At 36.5% G+C, this 23,237-nt stretch overlaps 1 protein-coding gene across 1 annotated transcript in view; it reads left to right on the plus strand.

Moving 5' to 3' along the window:
- Positions 1–23,237, plus strand: part of LOC150094572 (integrin alpha-9-like) — a 337,988-nt gene that overhangs the window by 33,687 nt on the left and 281,064 nt on the right. Inside the window, exon 3 of the mRNA XM_090411818.1 lies at positions 19,988–20,148. Within this exon, the coding sequence (XP_090267944.1) occupies positions 19,988–20,148 (161 nt within the window). The remainder of the gene's footprint in view (positions 1–19,987; positions 20,149–23,237) is intronic.

Consider the following 23,237-nt stretch of genomic DNA (forward strand, 5'->3'; position numbering starts at 1 on the left):
TTAACAACTACTGATGACACACAAACTGGCCTATAATTAGACACTTCCAGCCTGTTACCACCCTTATGCAATGGCACTATCTTACCTTCCTTCCATTCCCTGGGCACCTTTCCCACAGCCAGACTTTCATTGAAAAGCCAGGTTAAAGGCACTGTCAGTTCCCTGGCACATTCTCTTAAAACTCATGGTGAAATACCATCCAGTCCCAAAGCTTTACTGACATTCCGAGTACTCAGTATCTGAAACACACTCTCCTCCTGTACCTCTAAACCTTGAACCTGCTCTATCCCTCTAGCATTAAAACTGACTCCTCTTGGATGAAATTCTCCAATAAAGTGTTCATTGAACAATTCTACTATGTCCTCTGCATCAGTTACTTTATTCTCATTTTTATCCCACAATATCATTCTTCCACAGTCATTTCTCCTCTTACTGGCCACATAGCTAAAAAAATTCCCTTGGATTGTCTTTGAATCTTAGGGCCAGTCTTCTCTCGTATTCCAGTTTTGCTTTCCTTGCCACACTAGTCACTCTTCTGGCCTGTGTCTTATATTCTTCATGCATCTTCTCTTCACCTGTCTCCTTATATCTCTTCCATAGTCTCTTTTTCATATGCAGTGCCTGTTTAATATTGTTTGTCATCCACTTTACTCCAAATTGTGTCCTCTTCTTCACTCTTGGTATACTACTTACCATTGCTGCTAACAAATATTCTTTCACAATTTTCCATGCACTAATGATATCCCGGCCTTCCAATTCCTCCCTCCATGAAACTTCCCGAAGTTGACGTCTAAGACTATTATAATCACCTGCTTTATATTGAACATAAGTTCCTGTCTCTTTGATTCTCCTGCATGTCTATTCATTTTCCAAGTCAAAACCATATGGTCACTCTCTCCAACTGGTGGGAGAGATGTCATCTCAGTTATTATCAACTCTTCTGATGCTAAAACCAAATCCAAAACTCTTGAACCTCTTGTTCCCTCTGTTACATGTTGCCTAAGATATTTGTCCATCAATAATTCTAGAAATTCCATTCCCCTATTGCTACATGCATCTTCCTCTCTCAAATTTATACTACTGTAGTTAAAATCTCCCATAACAATCATTCTTCTTGCACTTGCCAAACTTAACTGTGTGAACATCTCCTGGTCACCATCCTCTGTGCTCCTGTGTCTGTAGCAACACCCCAATAAATATCCTTTCTTGCCCACCTCTACATCACACCATATGCTCTCAAAATCATTTGTCTCACTGCCTTCCAAAGTCTCCACTCTTAGAGGACATAAGTCGTCACTTATCATAAACAGTACTCCACCACCACGCTTTCCCCTCCTATCCTGCCAAAAAATGCTGTACCCAGCGACTTCTATTCCTGTTATTATATCCTCTTCTGTCAAATTACCCACGTTTCAGATCCATAAAGTACACTGCTAAAGATGCATGTTTCCAGTACTCTTAGTTTTATTTGCAGACTGATCACTTTACTTTTCCAGATGTTATCCATGCCCTTCAGATTTGTTCTTCCCTTTGCATTCCAGATCTTTATTTCTTTTTAACAGTCCAAATCATATATCATTTTGCTTCCCAAATAAATGAATTGTTCTGCATTTTCTATATCAATTCCATCCACTTGTATCTTTGTTTCATGTTCTTCTCACCAAATACCATTGTCTTTGTTTTTTCCCAAGTTCATAAGAAGTCCAAATCTCTTTCCTTCCTCATTTAACAACTTCAGTGTTTTTTTGGAGTTCTCTTTCGTCTTCTTCCATAATAACAATGTCACATGCAAATCTCAGATTGTTAATTCTCATTCCATGCACTGATATTCCTTCTGCATCTTCATTTTATCCATTGCTCTTTGTAAATGTGTGATGAAAATGCTTGGTGATATTTGTTCCCCTCCCCCATGTCTAGTACATCTGCTTGTTTTAAACCATTTCCCCAAATTATCACGTATTCTAACTACTGCAACTGCATTCTTATAAACATCTTTTAGTATATCTGTTAGTTTTCTGTCAATTCCATAGGATTCTAGCACTGCTGATGTCACTTTCTGGTCGATACTGTCAAATGCCTTCTGAAAATCAACAAAACAAGTATATATGTTTATGTTTTTTTCTCCTAGCTTTCTCTGCTATTAACCACATCGTCAAAATTTGTTGAATTGTAGTTCTATATTTCTTAAATCCTGCTTGCTCGTCTGCAAGGTATGCTTCCAATTGTGTTCTCAATCTTTCTGTCAAAATCATCATCATCACCACCTTACCATACTTCTGTAACCATACTTTCGCCACCATATTTAATCATTTATCCAGTGATGTTATCATTACCAGGACTCTTGTTGTGTGATAGCTGTCCTATTGCATTTTCTACCTCTCCTCTTAAAATGTCCATATCATACCCATTTCATGGTGGTGATATCTGCTTCAATTCTTCAGTCAGATTCCCAACCCTATCTAAACTTAGTTTTTCTTCATATAACTCACTACAGTATCTTGTCCACTGCTGTACAATTTTATCTTCTATTAATGGTTCTAATCATTTTGAACACCACCCTAGTTTTATGCTCTCCATAGTGCTGTTCTATATTATTGCATTGGGCTTCTAACCATTTCATCTTATCCATTCTGACTGCTTTTTTCACCTCATTACACTTTCTTCTATATTGTTCCTCTATTTGTTCTGATGTATCCCTTCTTATCTTCTAGCATATCAGGGGTCATTGTCAAGGTCTTGGAGAAAGTAGTCAAGGGAAAAATACAGGAATGGACTGATGAAAATGAGATACTGTATGGGGGACAACATGGTTTTGGGAAGGGTAGATCATGCCTCAGTAACTTGCTCAGGTTTTATAACACAGTGATGGCTGAACTGGATAAGGGTAATGGGTTTACAGTGATACTGCTGGACTTGGCTAAGGCCTTTGACAGGATACGACATGGAATTCTAATCCGTAAACTGCAACATATGGGAATAGATATAGGGTTTGTGAGATGGATATGAGGGTGGTTGATGGAGAGATATCAGAGAGTAGTTTACTCAGGAGTAGAGTCCAAAAGATGGCCTGTGACTAGTGGTGTACCTCAGGGTTCTGTTCTTGGATGACTGCTATTTAATTTGTTCATTAACAATATAGGGAAGGATATGAGAAGAACGGTTCATTTGTTCGCTTATGGTGCAAAGTTGGGTAGGGCAATAGTGAATGCAGAAGACGTCAAAATTTTGCAGGATAATTTGGATAGATTGGAGGTCTGGGCTAAGGAGAATGGATGTCAATTTAATGTGGCAAAATGTAAGGTTATGCATTTTGGGGTGAAAAGATTAACAGCAGTATATCACATTGGTGGAACTGTACTCGAGGTTATTGATGAGGCCAGGGACTTGGGAGTGTTGGTGGATAGGAAGTTGAAGTTTAGGGGACACATTGCAAAAGTGGCTAAATCAGCTCATCGACTCACTTGGTTGGTGAAAAATACTTTGACGAGCAGAGACAAGGAAGTTATTGTACCTCTGTACTGAGCCTTGATAAGACCTCATCTCGACTACTGTGCCCAGATTTGGTCACCTAGGTTTTTTCTTGATGGGGAGGAGGCGGAGAGGATCCAGAGGCAAGTGAGCATGATGATAGCAGTACTATGGCATGAACCGTATGAGAACAGATTGAAGATTTGTGGGTTGCAAAAATTGGTTGATAGGCGGAAAAGTGGGAGATATGATTGATACATTCAAATTGCTGAAGGATTTCTATAGGATTAATTCAGAGGATATTTTTGAGAACAAGACTGGTGGTGGGAGAACTAGGGGACATCCATGGAAGCTGGGCAAGTGTGTGGTTAGTAAGGGTGTGTTAGAGCTAGGTTTTTTACTTTTAGAGTGGTGAATGAGTGGAATAAGCTGCCAGAGTCTGTTGTGGGTACTATGACAGTGAATGAGTTCAAGGCAAAGTATGATAGATACTATGTGAATGTCGAACAGTTGTGAATGACATGATGTTTAGGGCCTCCCTAGATGAGTCTAAGTACTTCTTGGAGTCGCCCATAATAATAATAATCTTCAACATTCTTTTCTCCTGTACTAATTTCAGTGTTTCTTGTCTAATCCACTTCTTCTTGATCTTCTCTTCTTCTGGTACTGTTTCTTCAGCAGCATCTTCTATCGCCTTCATTGCTCCTTTCACTCTTAGATTCAATTTTTTTTTCTTTGTCTACACTTTTCTCTTTTAACACTGTTCTGTACCTCCTTCCTATTTCTGCTTCACTTATTCTTGCTATATCTCTTCATTTCTGATGATGGGGTTTATATTTTCTTTTTAATTTCAACTTGATGTTCACAATCACTAAACTATGATCCAAGTCTATATCTGCTCCTTGAAAAGTTTGACACTGCTGTACTGATGTTATTCATCTTCTTTTAATCATAATCATATCAATCATGTTCTTGGTTTTCCCATCATTTGATCGGCACGTCCATTTTCTACAGTCCTTTTGTTGGAATCTTGTGTTACAGATCATCATCTCAGGTCCACAGCAAATTCTAACATTTTTTCACCCCTCGTTCATTTCTTTCTCTGAAACCAAAACCATATTTTCCCATGACACTTTCCCAACCATCATTATCTATTCTGACTTTGGCATTCCAATCTCCTTCAATAATTAGTACATCTTGCTTTGGTATTGTTTCTATTGTCTCTGTGAGATCTTTGTAAAATAAGTCAATATCCTAATCTGTGCTGTCAGATGTGGGTGCATATATCTGTACTATTGATAATGGTTTTGCTTGAAATCTTGCTGCTATGATTCGTTCATTTCACTGGTTAAGAAGGAAGCTAACTCCTGCTTCATGCTTGATGTCATGCCCTCAACATATGACTTCACATCCATTTCTCTCCTGATGATGTCCATCGCATCTCTGCATGTCCTAATATATCACACCGATATCTCTTCATTTCCTCGCGAAGTAGTTCTAGCTTTCCTGACATCCAAAGTGTCCATACATTCCATGTTCCTACTGATAGTAGTTCTGTTAGTTTCAGTTTCTGTTTTCTTTTGGTATCCCACTTTTCGATCCAACCCCGATCGCTCGATTGGTATCATGGACCTTTCCAAGCCGGCATGTTTTGGCTGTTGATCATATAGTAATCATTATGAAAGATTTTAAATATAGCAGTATAAAACGGGCACAAGAAACAACACAGTAGAAAGGGCATGAGATTTCTGAAATTCTTGAGGAGAGCGCAAGGCAACATGTAGTCAGATAAAAGTTCCTCACATCATGGACGGGAATCAAACCCAGGTCTTTCTGACCATAGGGCTTCATCTGTACTGATTGAGCTATAGAGGCTCTATATTCGTATAACAAAAACAAAGACAAAAATAATGGCTTTCAAAGGAGCAAACCCAATAAGAAAAATAGTGGTAGATAATAACATATTAGAACAAGTAAATACTTTCAACTACCTGGGATGTGACTTATCATATAAAGATGAAAAACATATAGACATTAAAATATCGAATTTTGTTGAAGTAAACGGTGTAATGAATAATATATTTAAGCCATCCCTGGTACAAAAAGACTCAAGAATCAGACTATATATTGTCCTGCCTAAACAAATTTATTATATAGAAGTGAAACTTGTACCATAAAAAAGAAGATGAAAAACATTCAAACAGCAGAGTTGAAATTTCTCAGAAAATCAGCTTGATATACCAAGTGGGACCATAAAACAAATGAAGAAATTTTGCAGTCTCTGAATATAATACCAATGAACTACTATAGAAGTAAATATAAACAAAAATGGTTAGAATGTCTAAGGTGAATTTATGACTTAATTTTTTAATGGTATTTAAAATACCAGACAATTTAATCAAAAGATGTTTTATTAACTGCTTATATTTCACTGAATTTCAAATCAGCATCATCAGAGCACAGCACACTTGTACATGTGACAGTGAGTAAGTAAAACAATAAAATTGCAATGTACAAAAGATCTAAAGTCCTATTTATGGCACTCTCTAATGTTTGGGAAAAAAATAATTACAGCTATGTGGGAGTTGCCCTTAGGATGACAGTTTCCGAAATTTTTGTCAAATTAATGCAACCATACTTGTTCAGGTTAGGAGAGTTCTTCAAAGCCATTGCTGACTCAAAAAATAATGTTTCAGATCTGTAACAACTCCTAAATAGCACATTCGTTTTCTTCCATGTGTGAAGGAGTGTCCAAAGCATGGTCTGCCACTCCTGACTTGCCATAGTAATAGTAGCAAATGTATTTTTTATGTTCTTCCAGGCAGATGTTAACTGACCTTCCTGTTTGTACACTCCTGGGTATGCTAAAGAGTGAAGTTCATCCTTAGGTGAGCAGATCAGAGTTGCTAGTTTTACATGTGGTTTGAAAATAGTGCGAAGGCCAAGTTTCATTAGTACTTTGGCTATCTTTTCTGATGTACCTCTGACATAGGGAATAGAGATGGTCATGTTGTGCTCCTGTGTATTAGGGAAGGGAGGAGTAATGGGGCTGTGTAGTATTTTATCTATTTTGTAGAGATTGTAGCCATTGACTAAGAACATATGGCACAGATATTTGAGTTCTGTGGTCAGAGCTGTATCGTTAGAGCAAATGACTCTGGCTCTGTGTGTGAGTGTTTTTAAAATGCCATACTGTTGGACTGGATGATGATGTGATTGTTTATGTAGGTATCTTCCTGTGTGTGTTGGCTTTCTGTAAATGGAAAAAGATGGTGATCCATCTGAAATGCAGGTGACTAATGTATCAAGAAATAGTAAACAGTTATTAGATTCTTTTTCTACTGTGAAGTGGATTTTGGGGTGTTGACTGTTTAGGTAGGTGACAAATGCATCCAAAGTGTCTTGTCCGTGGGGCCAAATGGCAAACACATCATATACATGACGTAACCAAACTAGTGGCTTGTATGTAGCTGTGGTAAGTACTTTATTTTCAAAGTGTTCCATGTAAATGTTTGCTAAAGGGGGGAGAGAGGATGGAACCCATAGAAACACCATTAATCTGTTTGTAGATTTTTCCTCCCCATGTAAAGTAACCTGCATACTTTAGATCTGTATGCAGGTTACCTTTACACGAAGAGATTACTTTACATTTAGATCTTTTGTGCAATGCAATTTTATTGTTTTACTTACTCACTGTTGTGTGTACAAGTGTGTTGTGCTCTGATGATGCTGATTTGAAATTCAGCAAAATGTAAGCAGTTAATAAAACATCTTTTGATTAAATTGTTTGGTGTTGTTAATAGTGTTAAAAAATTAAGTCATGAATAACCGTCAACACCTAAACTTATCTGTTAGATCTAAGGCGAATGGACAATAGCAGACTGCCAAAAATACTATATGAATATAAAATGAATGGAAAAAGAAGAATTGGAAGACAAAGAAAGTGATGGCATGAGATCAGAACAGAATTCTTGGCTAAAATCCACGATAGGAAGAAGATAAATAATTAAATTAAATTGAATCATTTTACAATTTGATGATGAAAGTGAGTTAAAGGATAGGTTAACCAAATAATTCACTTTCATCAAAATGCAAAATTATTTCATCATGAATCATGGGCTTACTGCCCGTTGATGTCTGATACCTGTTTCACTATCTTCTTCCACCTTTCTTTGTCCAGTGCACAGTGTCGCAGTTTTTGTACACCCATTCCACACGAGTCTTTTATATCGTCTATCCATTCTCTGTATGGTCTTCTGTTGGAACCATCCAAAATACCAAACATAAATGTCTTTATCTTCCGGTCCTCACTCATTCTACAGATGTGTCCAAATAATTGCAGCTTCCGTTTTATAATCTTCTGCATTAGATTGTATCTTCTGATAGAGCTCTTCATTGGTGATTTTCTGTACCCATCCTATTCTTAGAATCTTCCTGTAACAAGTTCTTTCAAATGCCAAAATTCTTTTTCTTGATTCCTTATTTATTACCCACGTTTCAGATCCGTACAGTACACCGCTGAAGATGCATGTTTCCAATACTCTTAGTTTTGTTTGCAGACTGATCACTTTACTTTTCCAGATGTTATCCATGGCCTTCAGATTTGTTCTTCCCTTTGCAATCCTGATCTTTATTTCTGTTTTATAGTCCAAGTCATATGTCAGTTTACTTCCCAAATATGTGAATTGTTCTACATTTTCTATATCAGTTCCATCCACTTGTATCTTTTTTTTTCATATTCTTCTCACCAAATACCATTCTCTTTGTTTTTTCAAAGTTCATAACAAGTCCAAATCTCTTCCCTTCCTCATTTAACAGTTTCAGTGTTTTTTGTAGTTCTCTTTCATCTTCTTCAGTAATAACAATGTCATCTGCAAATCTCAGATTGTTAATTCTCATTTCGTGCACAGGTATTCCTTTGGCATCTTCTTTCATTTTATCCATTGCTCTTTCTAGATGTGCGATGAAAATGCTTGGTGATATTGAATCTCCCTGTCTAGTACCTCTGCTTGTTTTAAACCATTTCCCAAAATCATCACCAATTCTAACTGCTGCAACTGCATTCTGGTAAACATCTTTTAATATAGCTATTAGTTTTTTATCAATTCCATAGGATTCCAGAACTGCTAATGTCACTTTCTGGTCAATACTGTCAAATGCTTTCTGAAAGTCAACAAAGCAAGTATATATGTTTTTGTTTTTTCTCCTAGCTTTCTCTGCTATTAACCTCATTGTAAAAATCTGTTGAATTGTAGTTCTATCCTTCCTAAATCCTGCTTGCTCGTCTGCCTGCTCATCTTCCAATTGTGTTCTCAATCTTTCTGTCAATATGATCATCATCACTTTACCAAGGTGACTTATCAAGGCAATTGTTCTATAATTTTTACATTCTAGCTTATTTCCTTTCTTGTATAATGTTACTAATATTGATTTCACCCATTCCTCTGGCATTTTCCCTTCTTTCCATACCATATTGCATAGTTGGTGCATTTCTGTAACCATACTTTCACCACCGTATTTAATCATTTCTCCAGTAATGTTATCGTTACCAGGACTCTTGTTGTGTTTTAGCCATCCTATTGCTTTTTCTACCTCTCCTCTTAAAATGTCCATATCATGCTCATTACCTGGTGGTGATATCTGCTTCAATTCTTCAGTGAGTTACCCAATGCTATCTGAATCTAGTTTTTCTTCATATAACTCACTACAGTATCTTGTCCACCGCTGTACAATTTTTTCTTTATTCATCAATGCTTTGCCCTTTTCATCTTTAATTGTGGTCTGTTTTGGTTGCCACTTTCTATTAATAGTTCTGATCATTCTGTATACCTCCCTTGTTTTATGCTCTCCATAGTACTGTTCTATATTGTTGCATTGGGCTTCTAACCATTTCATTTTATCCATTCTGACTGCTTTTTTCACCTCATTACACTTTCTTCTATATTGCTCTTCTATTTGTTCTGATGTATCCCTTCTTATCTTCAACATTCTTTTCTCCTGTACTAACTTCAGTGTTTCTTGTGTAATCCATTTCTTCTTGATCTTCTCTTCTTCTGGTATTGTTTCTTCAACTGCATCTTCTATTGCCTTCATTACTCTTTTCACTCTTAAATTCGAGTTTTTTTCTTTCTCCACACTTTTAAGTTTCTCTGCTAACACTGTTCTGTACCTTCTTCCTATTTCTGCTTCACTTATTCATGCTGTATCTCTTCTATTCTGATGTTGGGGTTTATATTTCTTTTTCAACTTCATCTTGATGTTTGCAATCACTAAACTATGGTCCGAGGCTATATCCGCTCCTTGAAAATTTGACATTGCTGTACTGATGTTATCCATCTTCTTTTAATCATAATCATATCAAAATTATTTAGATTCAATTTAATTTGGTGATTTGACATGGAATGACCCATAACTGAGGATGTACACATTACTGTTTTATTTATTTCAGGTTGTATACCCATGATTCTCTTCACTTCCAGGACATTGCATTTGAGGCCCTTTGATAATAAGATATTTTGCTCCCTCCTTTACTTTTGTATTGACTGCATTATAGAAAGTATGTAACCAATACTAAGCTACTAAACCTTATTCCTTTTCATCTTCTTCTGGAATGTAGAGAATTTATATCTTCTTTCTTTTCAATTCATCCAACCCAGTGCTCATTCTCTTAGTGTCAAATTCTAATGTTCAGTGTTGTCCTAAATCTTCCTTCTTTTAGTCTCTTAATATATATTGTTCGTGTCTCTTCAAACTTGCCTACCTATCATGATGTGTGCATAACTTATTTATACTGTAACTGTAGAGATCAAGTGATGTGTCTACTCTAACTGGGAGTGCTCTAGCTTTCATTTTATTCCCTGGATCTGCATCACATAGACATTGCAGCAAATGTTTTATGACCAGATGGGCTTTATATCATCAACCTACCTTCCTCCTCTATCTTTTAGCTTGTAACTAGCTATAAATACACTAACTTGCCCATCTCTATGCAGAATTTGGAATGGCATCTCAATGATGTTATCATTAATATTGATATTTGGATCTCTTTCTGTTAAAAAAAGGTTCCATCACTTGAAATTAGGATTGACAGCTGACTAGGAGAAGATATATATATTATGGTGTGTCAGCAGTAACGCATCCCCTAAATTTCAGTTCTGTGTCTGCTTATATTGCCTATATCGCCACAACAATTAACCCCCCCCCCTGCAGCACAAATTTTCCAATAAAGTATTATAATATATATATGGTATTTTGCCTCTCTTCATGTTCTGCAATTATTCAAAAGTCTTTCATGATTTTTAAAACTTTTAAACATGTTAAATAGAGATGTTTTTGAAGAGACAGCTATACTTACTTGCTTTTCCATTACAAATGTTCCATGTTTGAGACTGTTTCTCCCAACACCCTTGTTGTCAAGTGTAATATCATTTAAGGATGATCCCATGCAGTTATTCACCCACCAGAAATTGGTGATCCAAACTATCTAGCCCTTTGCCAATAAGTTATTCTCACTAATTTATATCATAATCCCCTCTTTCTTATGTATATTGAGTTCTAATTTCTATTTCTTTAGTCTGCACTCAGAACTCTCATAATATGATCTAGCATTTTCAAAGTGTAAAACTTTTCAAGCTTAAATTAGACATTAGACCTCCATAGATGTCTGAAGACTGACAATGGGAGGTGGCCACTATCACTCCCATACATAAGGATTACACACCATTCCTCAAATTAATTCACCATTCTGCACTCACCACACTCTCATGCAATGCATTCCATTTAGTAGTCACTCTCAATGCAGAGAATATACTCCTCATCTCTTTGTTCAAATCCTTCTTACAGTTTTAGAAAAGGCCACTACTATGAAAAATACTATACTATGAATACTATACTAGCCAGAAAGGTTGGCAGAGTAGTTAGCATATCCGCTCTCCAGCCAAAAGGCTGTGGGTTCAAATCCCGCCATGGGCTTGGATGTTTGTGATTGTCTGTGAAAATATCAGTGATAGTGGTGGGTGGTAGATGGCATTGGTGAAGTTGTGGTTCATTGTAGTTGGTGGATTATGGGTGGTGGAGATAGAGAGTTGTAGTGTAGATACCCCTCCCTTGATGAGTCTTGGTACTCCCTGGTACTCCCTAATAATGTGGTATTTAGCAGTTTCTTCTTAAAGTAACTAAGGCATTGTATTTTTATCAAAATTGTACTACTTATGAATTAGAAATTTCATTAATTGATCTCATATCATTATTATTATACAGGCCTCCATGGAGTCAAAAGACTCATCGCATTAGGTCCTTCATAAGAAATACAAAGTCTATCAAGACTCATCATGGGAGGTCCCTCCTAGGAAACACAAAGTCTATCATACCACTCCTTAAACTCATTGACCATTCTTGCTCTCACCACTATATCAGGCAATGCATTACATGGTTCAACCATCCTCCATGCGAAGAAACCACTCCTCATCCTCTTGCTCACAGTTTTCTTTCGTAACTTCCAGGGATGGCCTCTTGTCATCACTCTTTCCCGCTGTTCAACCAAGCGAAAGAACTCCCCAATGTCAACCCTGTAACCACCTCTCAACAGTTTAAAAGTCTCAATCATATCACCTCTCCTTCAAATATCCACCAAACTCTGCAGTCCACATTCCCTCAGCCGATCCTCATAACTAACATTGTACAGTCCTGAAACCATCTTTGTTATCCCCCTTTCCACAGTTAATTTATCCCCTTCAAATCCTGGGGACCTAATCTGAGAACAATAGTCCAAGTGTGGTCTGATCGGGGTCTTAAACAACAAAATGATAACTGTTTTATCTCTGCAGGTCAGTGTCCTTCTCATTATTGCAGCAATCCTCTGTGTTACCTTCACCACCTTTGCAATATGTCCCCTAAATTTCAGGTTTCCATCAATCTTCAACCCCAGATCTCGTCTCCCCTACTTCCTCCAGTATAACTCCTCTGTTGTGTCAGAAAAAGTGCTGATTCATTTTGATGAGTCATCCTTTCTCTGACCCAACATAAGGTAACGTCAGAAAGGACGGATAAGGACATACTTATACCTCCAGATGGAAAATGTGCCTGTTAATGACCTAGAACATGTATATATTCAGTTTTGTAAGTATTAAGTAATGTAAGAGAAGCCCATAACTTGAACAGAGAATGTTTGTAAATTATTTAAGATAAGAAATCCATGTAAAATTGCTAAGAACATGTATATATAAGTTAATACAAGCATTAGGCCATGTCAAAGGCAGTTTGGAGCCGCGGTAACCAATTGGCTGCTGCCGTATGCATGACGACACCACGAAGTGAGGGCGCTGTTTTGTGGTATATAGGTTTTGGTGGGGAATTTAATCGCTCTCTTTTTTGTCAGTTCCTGGTTTCCTGAGCGGAGGGCTGAGTAGCTGCGGAAAGCTTGTCGCTGTGTGCAGCAAGAATTTCCCCTTGCTGTACGTGCCATGTGGATCACAGCTGCAGCTAAAATGCAACCTGAGTTCTGGAAGAAAGGGCCGCTGGTGAATCAACGCCAGCGTACAAGTCAGTGAAAGAGTGTTCTCTTTGAGTAGAATAAAAGAACAGCAGAGACGCCATTGAAGAAAATACGGTGAGGAGATCCGAGAATCTAATTAAGAAGTCCTAAATCTACCAGATAAAGCAAGAACGGTAAACTGAAACCTTTTGTATTAAAATAGAGTAACCAGAGAGGAATGAGAAACAGAACGTTGAGAAAATAGCCAATTTTCCATGTGTTGCTTAAGGAACTATCTTCCTTTGGACATTTTGTCTACACCTGAGGAATAAGAGGCATCTTAGGCTTGAGCCGAATAGGAAACCGAGGCTTCGGACTGTTTGTATCGAAAGAAGGAAATTAATGTTATTATGTTAAAATTTAATTTGAATGCTAGCTAAAATTCTGGGGGGGGGAACAAAGTTTAAATACAAGAAGGAACGTTATCTCATGAAATCCATGCCAGGATTGAAGAATAAGCCTGTACATATGTGTATTTTCTATGTGTGATAGTAATGAGTAATTCAGTATCAATTAACAGAGTCTGAGAATAGATATATAAGGAAGAGTAAGATTTTGATAGTATAAGAAATTATACTGTAGAACCTTTTTTTGGATGTGTTAACTTAAGAAAAGGGAGGGCACTCAGACTCTTTTAGAATTGAAGGTTTAACTAAAGTGTAACTCTATGTTTTGCCAGAATAAATGTATTTCTTATGTGTAAACCAAATGAGTCTGTCATGTTTTCTGTGGATTGAATTACCGCTTGAAAAATCACAAACCGTGCATTAGAGGAAAATCAATTAGTAACTAAAGAAACGGGACCACGACTGCAAACTTCCTGATCCCTGCATTCTTTTTCTTAGTAATCTAGGATAATATATTAGAATTCATTTGCCGGCTGGCACAGTCATAAAATAACTATAAATTTGTCGGCAAACGAAATAACTGATATTTACATAAAATAAGATAAAGGATAACTGATTATATAAAGATAACAAACAACGAAGGAAAGTAACAAGGGACTTAACACCTCCCATAGAGTATGCAGAGTCTCATTGATGTTTCCCAAACTTCATGACCTTACATTTTACTGCATTAAATTGACACCCCATTCATTTGCACATCTGTCTAGCTTATTCAAATCCTCTTGCAGAGCTACCACATATGCACTATTACTAATAACCCTTCCCAGCTTCTAATCATCTGCAAACAACTGAATATCCCCCTGCAATCCACTGACAATGTCATTGATATAAAGGTTAAACAATATAGGTTCCAGTATTGAGCCCTGTGGGACCCCACTTGTAACCCTCTGCCTCCTTGAAACTGCCCCACCATACACAACTCTCTTGATACCTATCGGACAGCCAATCCTGAATCCAGTTGACCAAACCTGATATCCAGACCCATGTGCTGCAACTTAAATATCAGCTTATCATGTGGCACCCTGTCAAATGCCTTTGCTAAATCCAAGAAAATGGCAGTGTATGCCTTTCCCTCATCTACTACTCTTGTAACTTTATTATAAAAGGCTAGCATGTTACTAAAACAAGAGCATCCCCTTCACAAATCCATGTTGACTCTCACAGAAAACATTACCCTCATCTGCCCAATGCTATATATGGTCCCTAACTAATTTCTCCAAGATCTTAACAACTACTGATGACACACAAACTGGCCTATAATTACACACTTCCAGTCTGCTACTGCCCTTATGGAATGGCACTATCTTACCTTCCTTCCATTCCATGGGCACCTTTCCTGTATCTAGACTTTCATTGAAAAGCCAGGTGAAAGGAGCTGTCAGTTCTTTAGCACATTCTCTCAAAACTCATGGTGAAATACCATTCAGTCCCACAGCTTTACTGACATCCAGAGTACTCAGTATTTGGAACACACTCTCTTACTGTACCTCTAAACCTCGACCCTGCCCTATCCCTCTAGTATTAAAATTTACTCCTCCAGGATGAAATACTCCAATAAAGTGTTCATTGAACAATTCCACTATGTCCTCTGCATCAGTCACTCTATTCCCATTTTTATCCCACTATGTTATTCTTCTACAGTCATTTCTCCTCCTACTGGCCACATAACTAAAAAATTACCTAGGATTTTATTTGGATCTTAGGGCCAATCTCTTCATATTCCAGTTTCGCCTTCTTACCATACTAGTCACTCTCCTGGCCTGTGTCTTATATTCTTCATGCATCTTCTCTTCACCTGTCTCCTTATATTTCTTCCATAGTCTCTTTTTCATATGCAGTTTAATATTGTTTGTCATCCACTTTACTTCAAAATGTGTCCTCTTCTTCACTTGTGGAATACAGTTTACTATTGCTGCTAACAAATATTCCTTCACAATTTCCCCAGCACTAATGATATCCCGTCTTTCCAATTCCTCCCTCCATGAAACTTCCCCAAGTTGACGTCTAAGACTATTATAATCACCTATTATTAAAAGAACACTTAAGACCACAGTAATAACTTTTAATTAATAAAGGTACAGGTATTTCATACTAAAACTAATAGTACATCTTCAGTGTCATACGAACAGTTATATCATAGGAATGGAATACAAGTAACGAACATTCACTAGATCACCTATTAAAATACAATTGTTGCCGCATGCTAGGAAATTATAGAAAATAATAATTTATCTTTAAGATAATTGTTTTTTTTATTTATTACATAAAATAAAAGTCTCCCAGATTTTTGAGAGAGAGAGAGAGAATCATTTCGATTTAAATTCGGTTGGTGTAAAATAGCTTCACAACTTTCTTTAAAAAGGCATTCATAATTGAACCTGCATCTATGGAGGAGAATAGCTTTATCCAATCCCTTACATTCCAGGAATCTCAGAACCTATAGGTAGAATTTTGAAAAAGTAGAATTTTTTAAAAGTACCAATTGATTCCCACGTATGTTCCTATCAACAAAATTTCCTCTTTATTGCCTTCTACAAAGGATAAATTGTCATCTCTATTTTCGGCTGGCATTTTCCAAATACTATGTCAATGTGATGTTTCTTGTTTTGGACTAACTGACTGTTAGTCCAAAACAAGAAATGTTTTGGACTAACAGACTTTAGACTGTTAGTTCCGTGGAAAAAAGAATTAAAGAACATCAATATTATATTGAATACAACAAACCTCAGAAGTCTGGTCTAGCACAACACAGTATTAATATTAGTCATAATATCCAGTGGGATAAAGCTATTCTCCTCCATAGATGAAGATTCAAATATGAATGCCTTTTTAAAGAAAGTTGTGAATCTATTTAATTCCACATACGTCCCTTGATATTCTTGCATGTCTATTCATCTTCCAAGTCAAAACCATATGGTCACTCTATGGTGGGAGAGATGTCATCTCAGTTATTATCAACTTTTCTGATGCTATGACCAAATCCAAAACTCTTGAACCTCTTGTTCCCTCTATTACATGTTGCCTAAGACATTTGTCCCTCAAGAATCCTAGAAATTCCATTCCCTTATTGCTACATGCATCTTCCTCTCCCTAATTTATACTGCTGTAGTTAAAATCTCCCATAGCAATCATTCTTCTTGCACTTGCCAAACTCTACTGTCTAAACATCTCCTGGTCCCCATCGTCTGTAGCAACACCACACTAAATATCCTGTCTTTCCCACCTCTACCTCACACCATATGCTTTCAAAATCATTAGTGTCACCGCCTTCTAAAGCCTCTACTCTTAGAGGGCATAAGTCGTCACTTATCATAAGCAGTATTCCACCACTATGCTTTCCCTTCCTATCCTGCTGAAAAATGCTGTACCCTGCTATTTCTATTCCTGTTGTTATATCCTCTTCTGTCAACCACGTCTCAGTGACCCCAACAATCTTTGGCCAGGCTGATGCTATCAGTGCCACCAATTCCTCTCCTTTATTTCGGATGCTCCTAGCATTAATATAAAGCATAAAAATGCCATTGCTTCTATACCCAACCCACTAAAATTGTAGAACAGCTGTATATATATATAGATAGTCTGCAATGCTACAAAAAGCAATAAATATATATATATATATATATATATATATATACACATTATACATGTTATCAAGAAGTGAAATTCTACCCTCTAAAAAATCTAACTGTAGTGTCCATCCATTAAAACTGTAGAACATCTGTATGCACATATACTGATACTGTATGCATATATAGATAGTCTGCAATGCTACAAAAGAAATACACACACACACACACACACACTGTTGATTGTATAAACAGGTCATTTTTGCTTTGCAGCACTGAAATGCTGAAATGGAATGATGTTATAATGTTACTTTATCAGTAAAGCTGTATTGGGTGGCAAATTCACAGGTAGATAAGAAAATGAAAATCATGTTACAGGCAACATGAAAGCCTGCAGAGGACATTTCTGTAATGTGACAATCAGCAGACAGTAACTGAGATGATGCTACTGTTTTAGGCTTTGATTAGACTGCATTAATCATCAGGCTACACTAGTAATCTAGTTTTTGTAGTGATAAAAAAAATTAAAACTAGAAAGAATCAAAAGTTGTCAACTAAGGTAAGATCAGAAATCCGAAATATTCACTGAGAATTAATTGAAGGAATGTAATCAGAAATCCTAATGCTGAGAGCTTCAAGAAAGCCTGATGAGCCTGACTAGCTCACACAAGCCTCCTATTATGAGAGAGGCTGATAAAAATTTATGTTCTGAAAGGGCCTATCAAAAGCTTGTTGTCATGGAGAAATGACAAAAAAAAATCATTGTTATTTTCACAAGAATTCCATGGAGTCAGGAGATTCATTGTGGGATGTCTACTTCATATTATAAAAACTTTAATACTTAAACAAATTTATCATCTACATTTTTGCCACCTTTTTTGGATAGTGCATTCCATCCATCTTCCACTGTCTTACTCACTATTCTCTCGCATAATTTCAGGAATGGACCATCCTCTGAAAAATCTCCTAACCATCCAGTAAACATTTCTCAACAGCTTAAATGTCTCAATCAAGGTCAGCCCTCTGAGCTGACTTTTTACAAGCATTCCATAGAGAATTCCATCTTCCAAAATCTGCAGGTTAAATACTCTGTCTTTCTGCATAATCAATGTTCCAAAGACCCAATAAGCATTTTGTTACTCTCCTTCGTGCATTTTCTACAGTTTCTTCTCTCCTATTTCCTCTAATGTTTTTTTTTTTTAATTCCCAAAATGAGTACAGGAGCTCCTTTAGCCCTAACTAAACTTAAGATTGATGAGTAGTCACTTTCTGCCCTTCAGCCATCATTGATAGTGAGCTTCAGACTAAAGCATAACAGATATATATTATGTCTGAAATAGTGATAGTTCTATGATTGATGTTTTTGAGCTGCAATGTTATAAACCACCTGAGTTTCCAGGAGGTAAAACCCTAATTGACTGCACCGAAGATCAATTAACTCAGGTAAACAGCCAAAGAAAGACCTAGGAAATGTTACTTTTATCAGTGACTAGAATCAAACCTATAATTATCTTCCAGGTTGTCTAGCACTATGGGAGCAAACACTATTACCACAAGCCTACACAGGCACTAAAGTGTCCTCCTCCTTATCCCAGCCACCAGAACTGACAGTATAGTAGTCCATATATGATCTGATCAGAGTTTTATATATTGGAAGCACCATACTTTTATTTCTGTTGATTAACATCTTTCTCACTTTTGCAGAAATCCTCTTGGTTGTTTCAACCATCTTTGCAATGCATTTCCTGACTTTTTGATTTTCCATCTGTCATTGCCCTAAGACAGATGTATAATTCCATTGGAGTTTGCAGCTTTCCATATATTGATCCCAAGTCCAAACCATAGTTATCATTAAATTTGATCCCACCACTTTTCAGCCTTTCCAGCTTATTCCGATATTCTTGAAGAGACATAATATTCATTACCATTGCTAATAACTCTGTTCACCTTCATGCATCACACACACACACACACACACACACACACACACACACACACACACACACACACACACACACACACACACACACACACAGTGGAGCACTTAGGATTTAATCTTGGATGGGGCAGAGCACTCAAGATTTAATCTTGGGGGGGGGTTTGAGTAGACGATTTGAGAATACACACTACGCATCGCATACGAGCTATGACTGAGCATGTGCATTGATCGCCAATACATGATACCCGTGATCTCCTCTGACCCGGCTCGGGCAAACGAAGTAGCCCCGAGCACTACTTCATTCACTTTGCGTTCGCAGCGGCCAGGATTCACGAGAGCTATAGGGTATTCCCACCTTATGTGACCGCTAATTCATAAGTAGCATAGGAACAGAAGATTTCTTTTTTTTGGGGGGGGGGGGGGGCAGGCCCCTTGGACCCCTCCCTGGGTGCACCAATGCACACACATAACTGAATATCTCCTTGTATTCCAGTGAAAATATCATTGGTATAAAAGATGAATAGTTACAGTACTCCATGCCATGCCTTGTGAAATTACTCTTCTCTACTATGCTTCTCCCCTGTACACATTCTAATGTCTTTCAGACAGACAGCTGCTAATCCAATCCATTAACTTGCTATCTTGCCCCATTTGTTGTAGCTTGAAATTCACACCAATTCACAACAATAAATGGCATAAATATCAACCACATTAAATATGCAGAATCTGAAAATATTTCATCCCTTAAATTACAAATAGGAAGCATTGTTATAAAAAACCCATATAATAACTTATTGAAAAATCCTGACCAAATTTCTAATACAGCGCTATTCTAGAGAAAATTCACCATGACAGACTATTCTGTAGTCTTTTTAAGTTGGTTACACTAAATGTCAGCTGCTGTGTAAGTTTCATAAGTTAGATGAATCTTGCTTAGCCACTCATTTTTTAGTTATCTGATCTGTAAAACATGTAAAATATATATCCAAATTTACTTTACTTTTTCTAAAAACTTTCCTTTGTATATATAAAAAAGAATGAAATAGTTTCCCCACCCCTCCTCCATCTTTTATAGATGTGTTGGTAAACCTTGAGGTTGATTCTATTAAATGGAGAGAGATAAATGTACCAAGAGGATATTTTTTTCTTAAAAATGGTGTTGTCTTTTTGGTTCAGAAAAAAATGACATTACGAGAAGACACTGAAAGCTGCTTTTCACTTCTGACCTATGTTCAAGTAAGTACTCAAAAAATGCATTTGTCATTTAAATTTTTTTGCCTTGCATTATTAATAGATAGCTCTAGTTCAGAGATGTGGTTAAAAATGTGTTCACAATAAATAAAAAAATATTGTTTGTTTGGTACGTTATTCACACTTGACACCACTGGATGCCATATGGCCACTCCTTTACTTTATAGTGTTTTGAGAGAAGCTGTCTGCCAGAAGAAGTGGTAGTTTCACAGACACCCTTTCAACATGGAGTTAGTCGGACAATTACAAACATCCATGCCCATGTCGGGATTTGAACTTGCAGCCTCTTGGCTGGAAGGCTGATGTGCTAGCCACTCAGCTAACCAGGCTGGCCTCTTTTGCTAACCTGTTACTGAAATCATTCAGTATTCATAATAAAGAATTCATTCTATTATCAGTGATACAAAAACTACATAGCTAGTTTTAAACAAGGTAAGAATATATAGCAATTGACTACCTTCGAGCCAAGTGCTGCACACTACCAGAAATCATGTGCTTCACTATTGAATGCTTTCAAGTTTATTAAAATGATAGATTTATTCTCAGATTTATAACACTTAAAGTGGCTGCTGTTTTGGTTAAAGTGAAACTGCCACCTCCTAACATTTCTGAACCCAAACATCTCACGAGTTCTATGAAATATAATATAATATTAACTTTATCATCTTGAAAAGCAATTAAAGGAAACCCATCATTAATGGATAGGATAGATCTTCATTATTATTATTATTACATGACATCTACAAGGACTCATCATGGGAGGATACACTATTCTATTACACACAACTCATTATTTCCTTGACTTAACCCTCCTACTACACACAACAACACTGCTATTAACAATACGCAGTTCCATTTAATGTACACCACCACCACCACCAGAAGCATTTTTTTTGTCTGTAAATTTCCTCTGCTATGCTAGAAAGAGTATAATTATTTTTTTAAGATAGGATTACCTATTAAGTGATAGTTGCAATATAACTAAAACCAGATAAAACTAGGAAAAAACTTGATAAAGTCACAAGCTTGGAGTAGGAACAGGCTTAAAAGTTATGGACACCTTGGTTTTAGAATTCTATCTGTTCCACAAAGATGGCTGCCCAGTGTGACCAGTTATAAATTGTACTAGTGCAGCTACCTAAAAAAAATTCTTATCATGGCTTCTAAGTGCAAAGCATTCTAATTTCATCAAAAATTTGGCTGATTTTCTTGTCAAATTTGCAAGTATGATATCAACTTCTATATTATGTCTTGTTGACTAACATCCCTTACCTGATATATTTTATCTTTTATATCAAGAGTTTTATCCTGATATAGTTAACATTTTTGACTCTTAACATGCTCTAATTATTTTAGCTGGAAAAACAAGATCTACAAACAGATCAAAATTACTGCAAAGGGAAGAACACCTTCTTCTTATTCTTCCTCCCTGGCGAACGGTTATTTAGTAAATCTGGAAGACCAACTGTGTTCAATTATACAACCTCTGCTATCACTTCAGGTCTACCATAATGACTATTACATTTGGCCTCATTTAGATTCCAAATTGATTATCTTCCTTTAAAATAATAATCTTCACCCCCAGATTCAATTTAATGTGGCAAAAGAAATAAAAAAAATTGTTCTTAGATATACTTACTGAAACTTCTGAAGGCACATTTGCCTGCTCTATGCTGTTAATCTATTCTTCACATGGAGATACAGAAATAAAGTTGACTCTTTATCCTTTACGAGAATATAGCATCATAAAAATACTAGTCAGCAAAGCTCACTGCCATCATTCTGTTAATGCAGCTTTACAACAAGACCTTACTATCCTCAATGCAGCAAAATGGTTATCACAGACAATTACACACTTTTTCTCCAACCATTACTGCTGTTGATAGAAGGGTTCTAGTTCCTTATTGGAAATACTTGTATATCAATAGAATATCAAGAAAGTACAAATTTGCCACTGCATTTGTTTCACACAACAGAATTTCACTTTTTTTTCCCTCTCTGCTAAAGGCAAACAAGTTCCTTTCTTTACTTGGTGTATATCAGCTGTACGAATGTAACCTCTTATTTGTCATAGTGAGCACACCAACACTGATTATCATATGGTGAATTGCATCAGTCATTCTAGCTCAATATGCTGTTGATACTGAAAATATGATCCTTTGGGAAAATACTAAGCTTATTTACAGAAGCAGTTACAGAACTTCCCTTGTTGTTGCCTTGCTCTAACTTGAATTGAAATGATGGATTATCTATGCCAGTGATTTGGAAAATTCTTATCTTAAATGTGAATTAAGTAAGTTCATAAGTGATATGTATTTTACATGTAAATTTGTCATTCGAGTCCACATGAGAATAAATTCCAACAGTGAAATGCATCATCTCTGGAATGTACCACTTTCCTCGAACAGTTAGCTAATTGTTGTACAGTATTACTTTATTTTAAACTAGCTATATAGTTCTCTGTTGCTGGATGGAATGTTCTTATTCAGAAATGATATTTTAAATTATTAGTAAACAAGTACTTTTTTATTATTATTAGTTAATGTATACTAAAACCAGTTTTTTTCCCCAATTTAAAACTTTGTTCACTTTGCAGTTTAAATTGTTCACAGAAATAAATAGAGTTGAAGTGATAGGCAAATTTCACAGGAAGATGCAAAATGAAAGCTTGCAATAGCTTGAAAAAATTCTATATTTGATTTATTCAGCAGAGTTTCTAGATTATAGGTTTCTAGATTTATTCAGCACTGTTTCTATCATCTAGCTCCAATACTAATGTACTGTGATCTTTGACAACCTATCATGGGTGAGATTGACTTATTAAAATAGTCATTTATACATGACAATGACAATTTTTATTATGTAAAATTAACATAATTAAATAGCTGTATGGGAGCGATGGACTGCATTTGAGTGGTTATGGTGTGAGTCGCTTGAAGAGACTGCTGCTGGAAGGTAGAGAAGTGAATAGAGAGAATGAATATGATCAAGAGGTGGGGGGGAGTGATGTGGAAGAGCAAGAGAGTAAGACTGGAGAGATTGAAAAAGTGGTTATGAATGGGGAAGAGAGTGGT

Source organism: Typopeltis vanoorti, chromosome 22, assembly GCF_054136105.1.
Source record: "Typopeltis vanoorti isolate ZY-2024b chromosome 22, IOZ_Tvanoo_1.0, whole genome shotgun sequence".
NCBI lineage: Eukaryota > Metazoa > Arthropoda > Arachnida > Uropygi > Thelyphonidae > Typopeltis > Typopeltis vanoorti.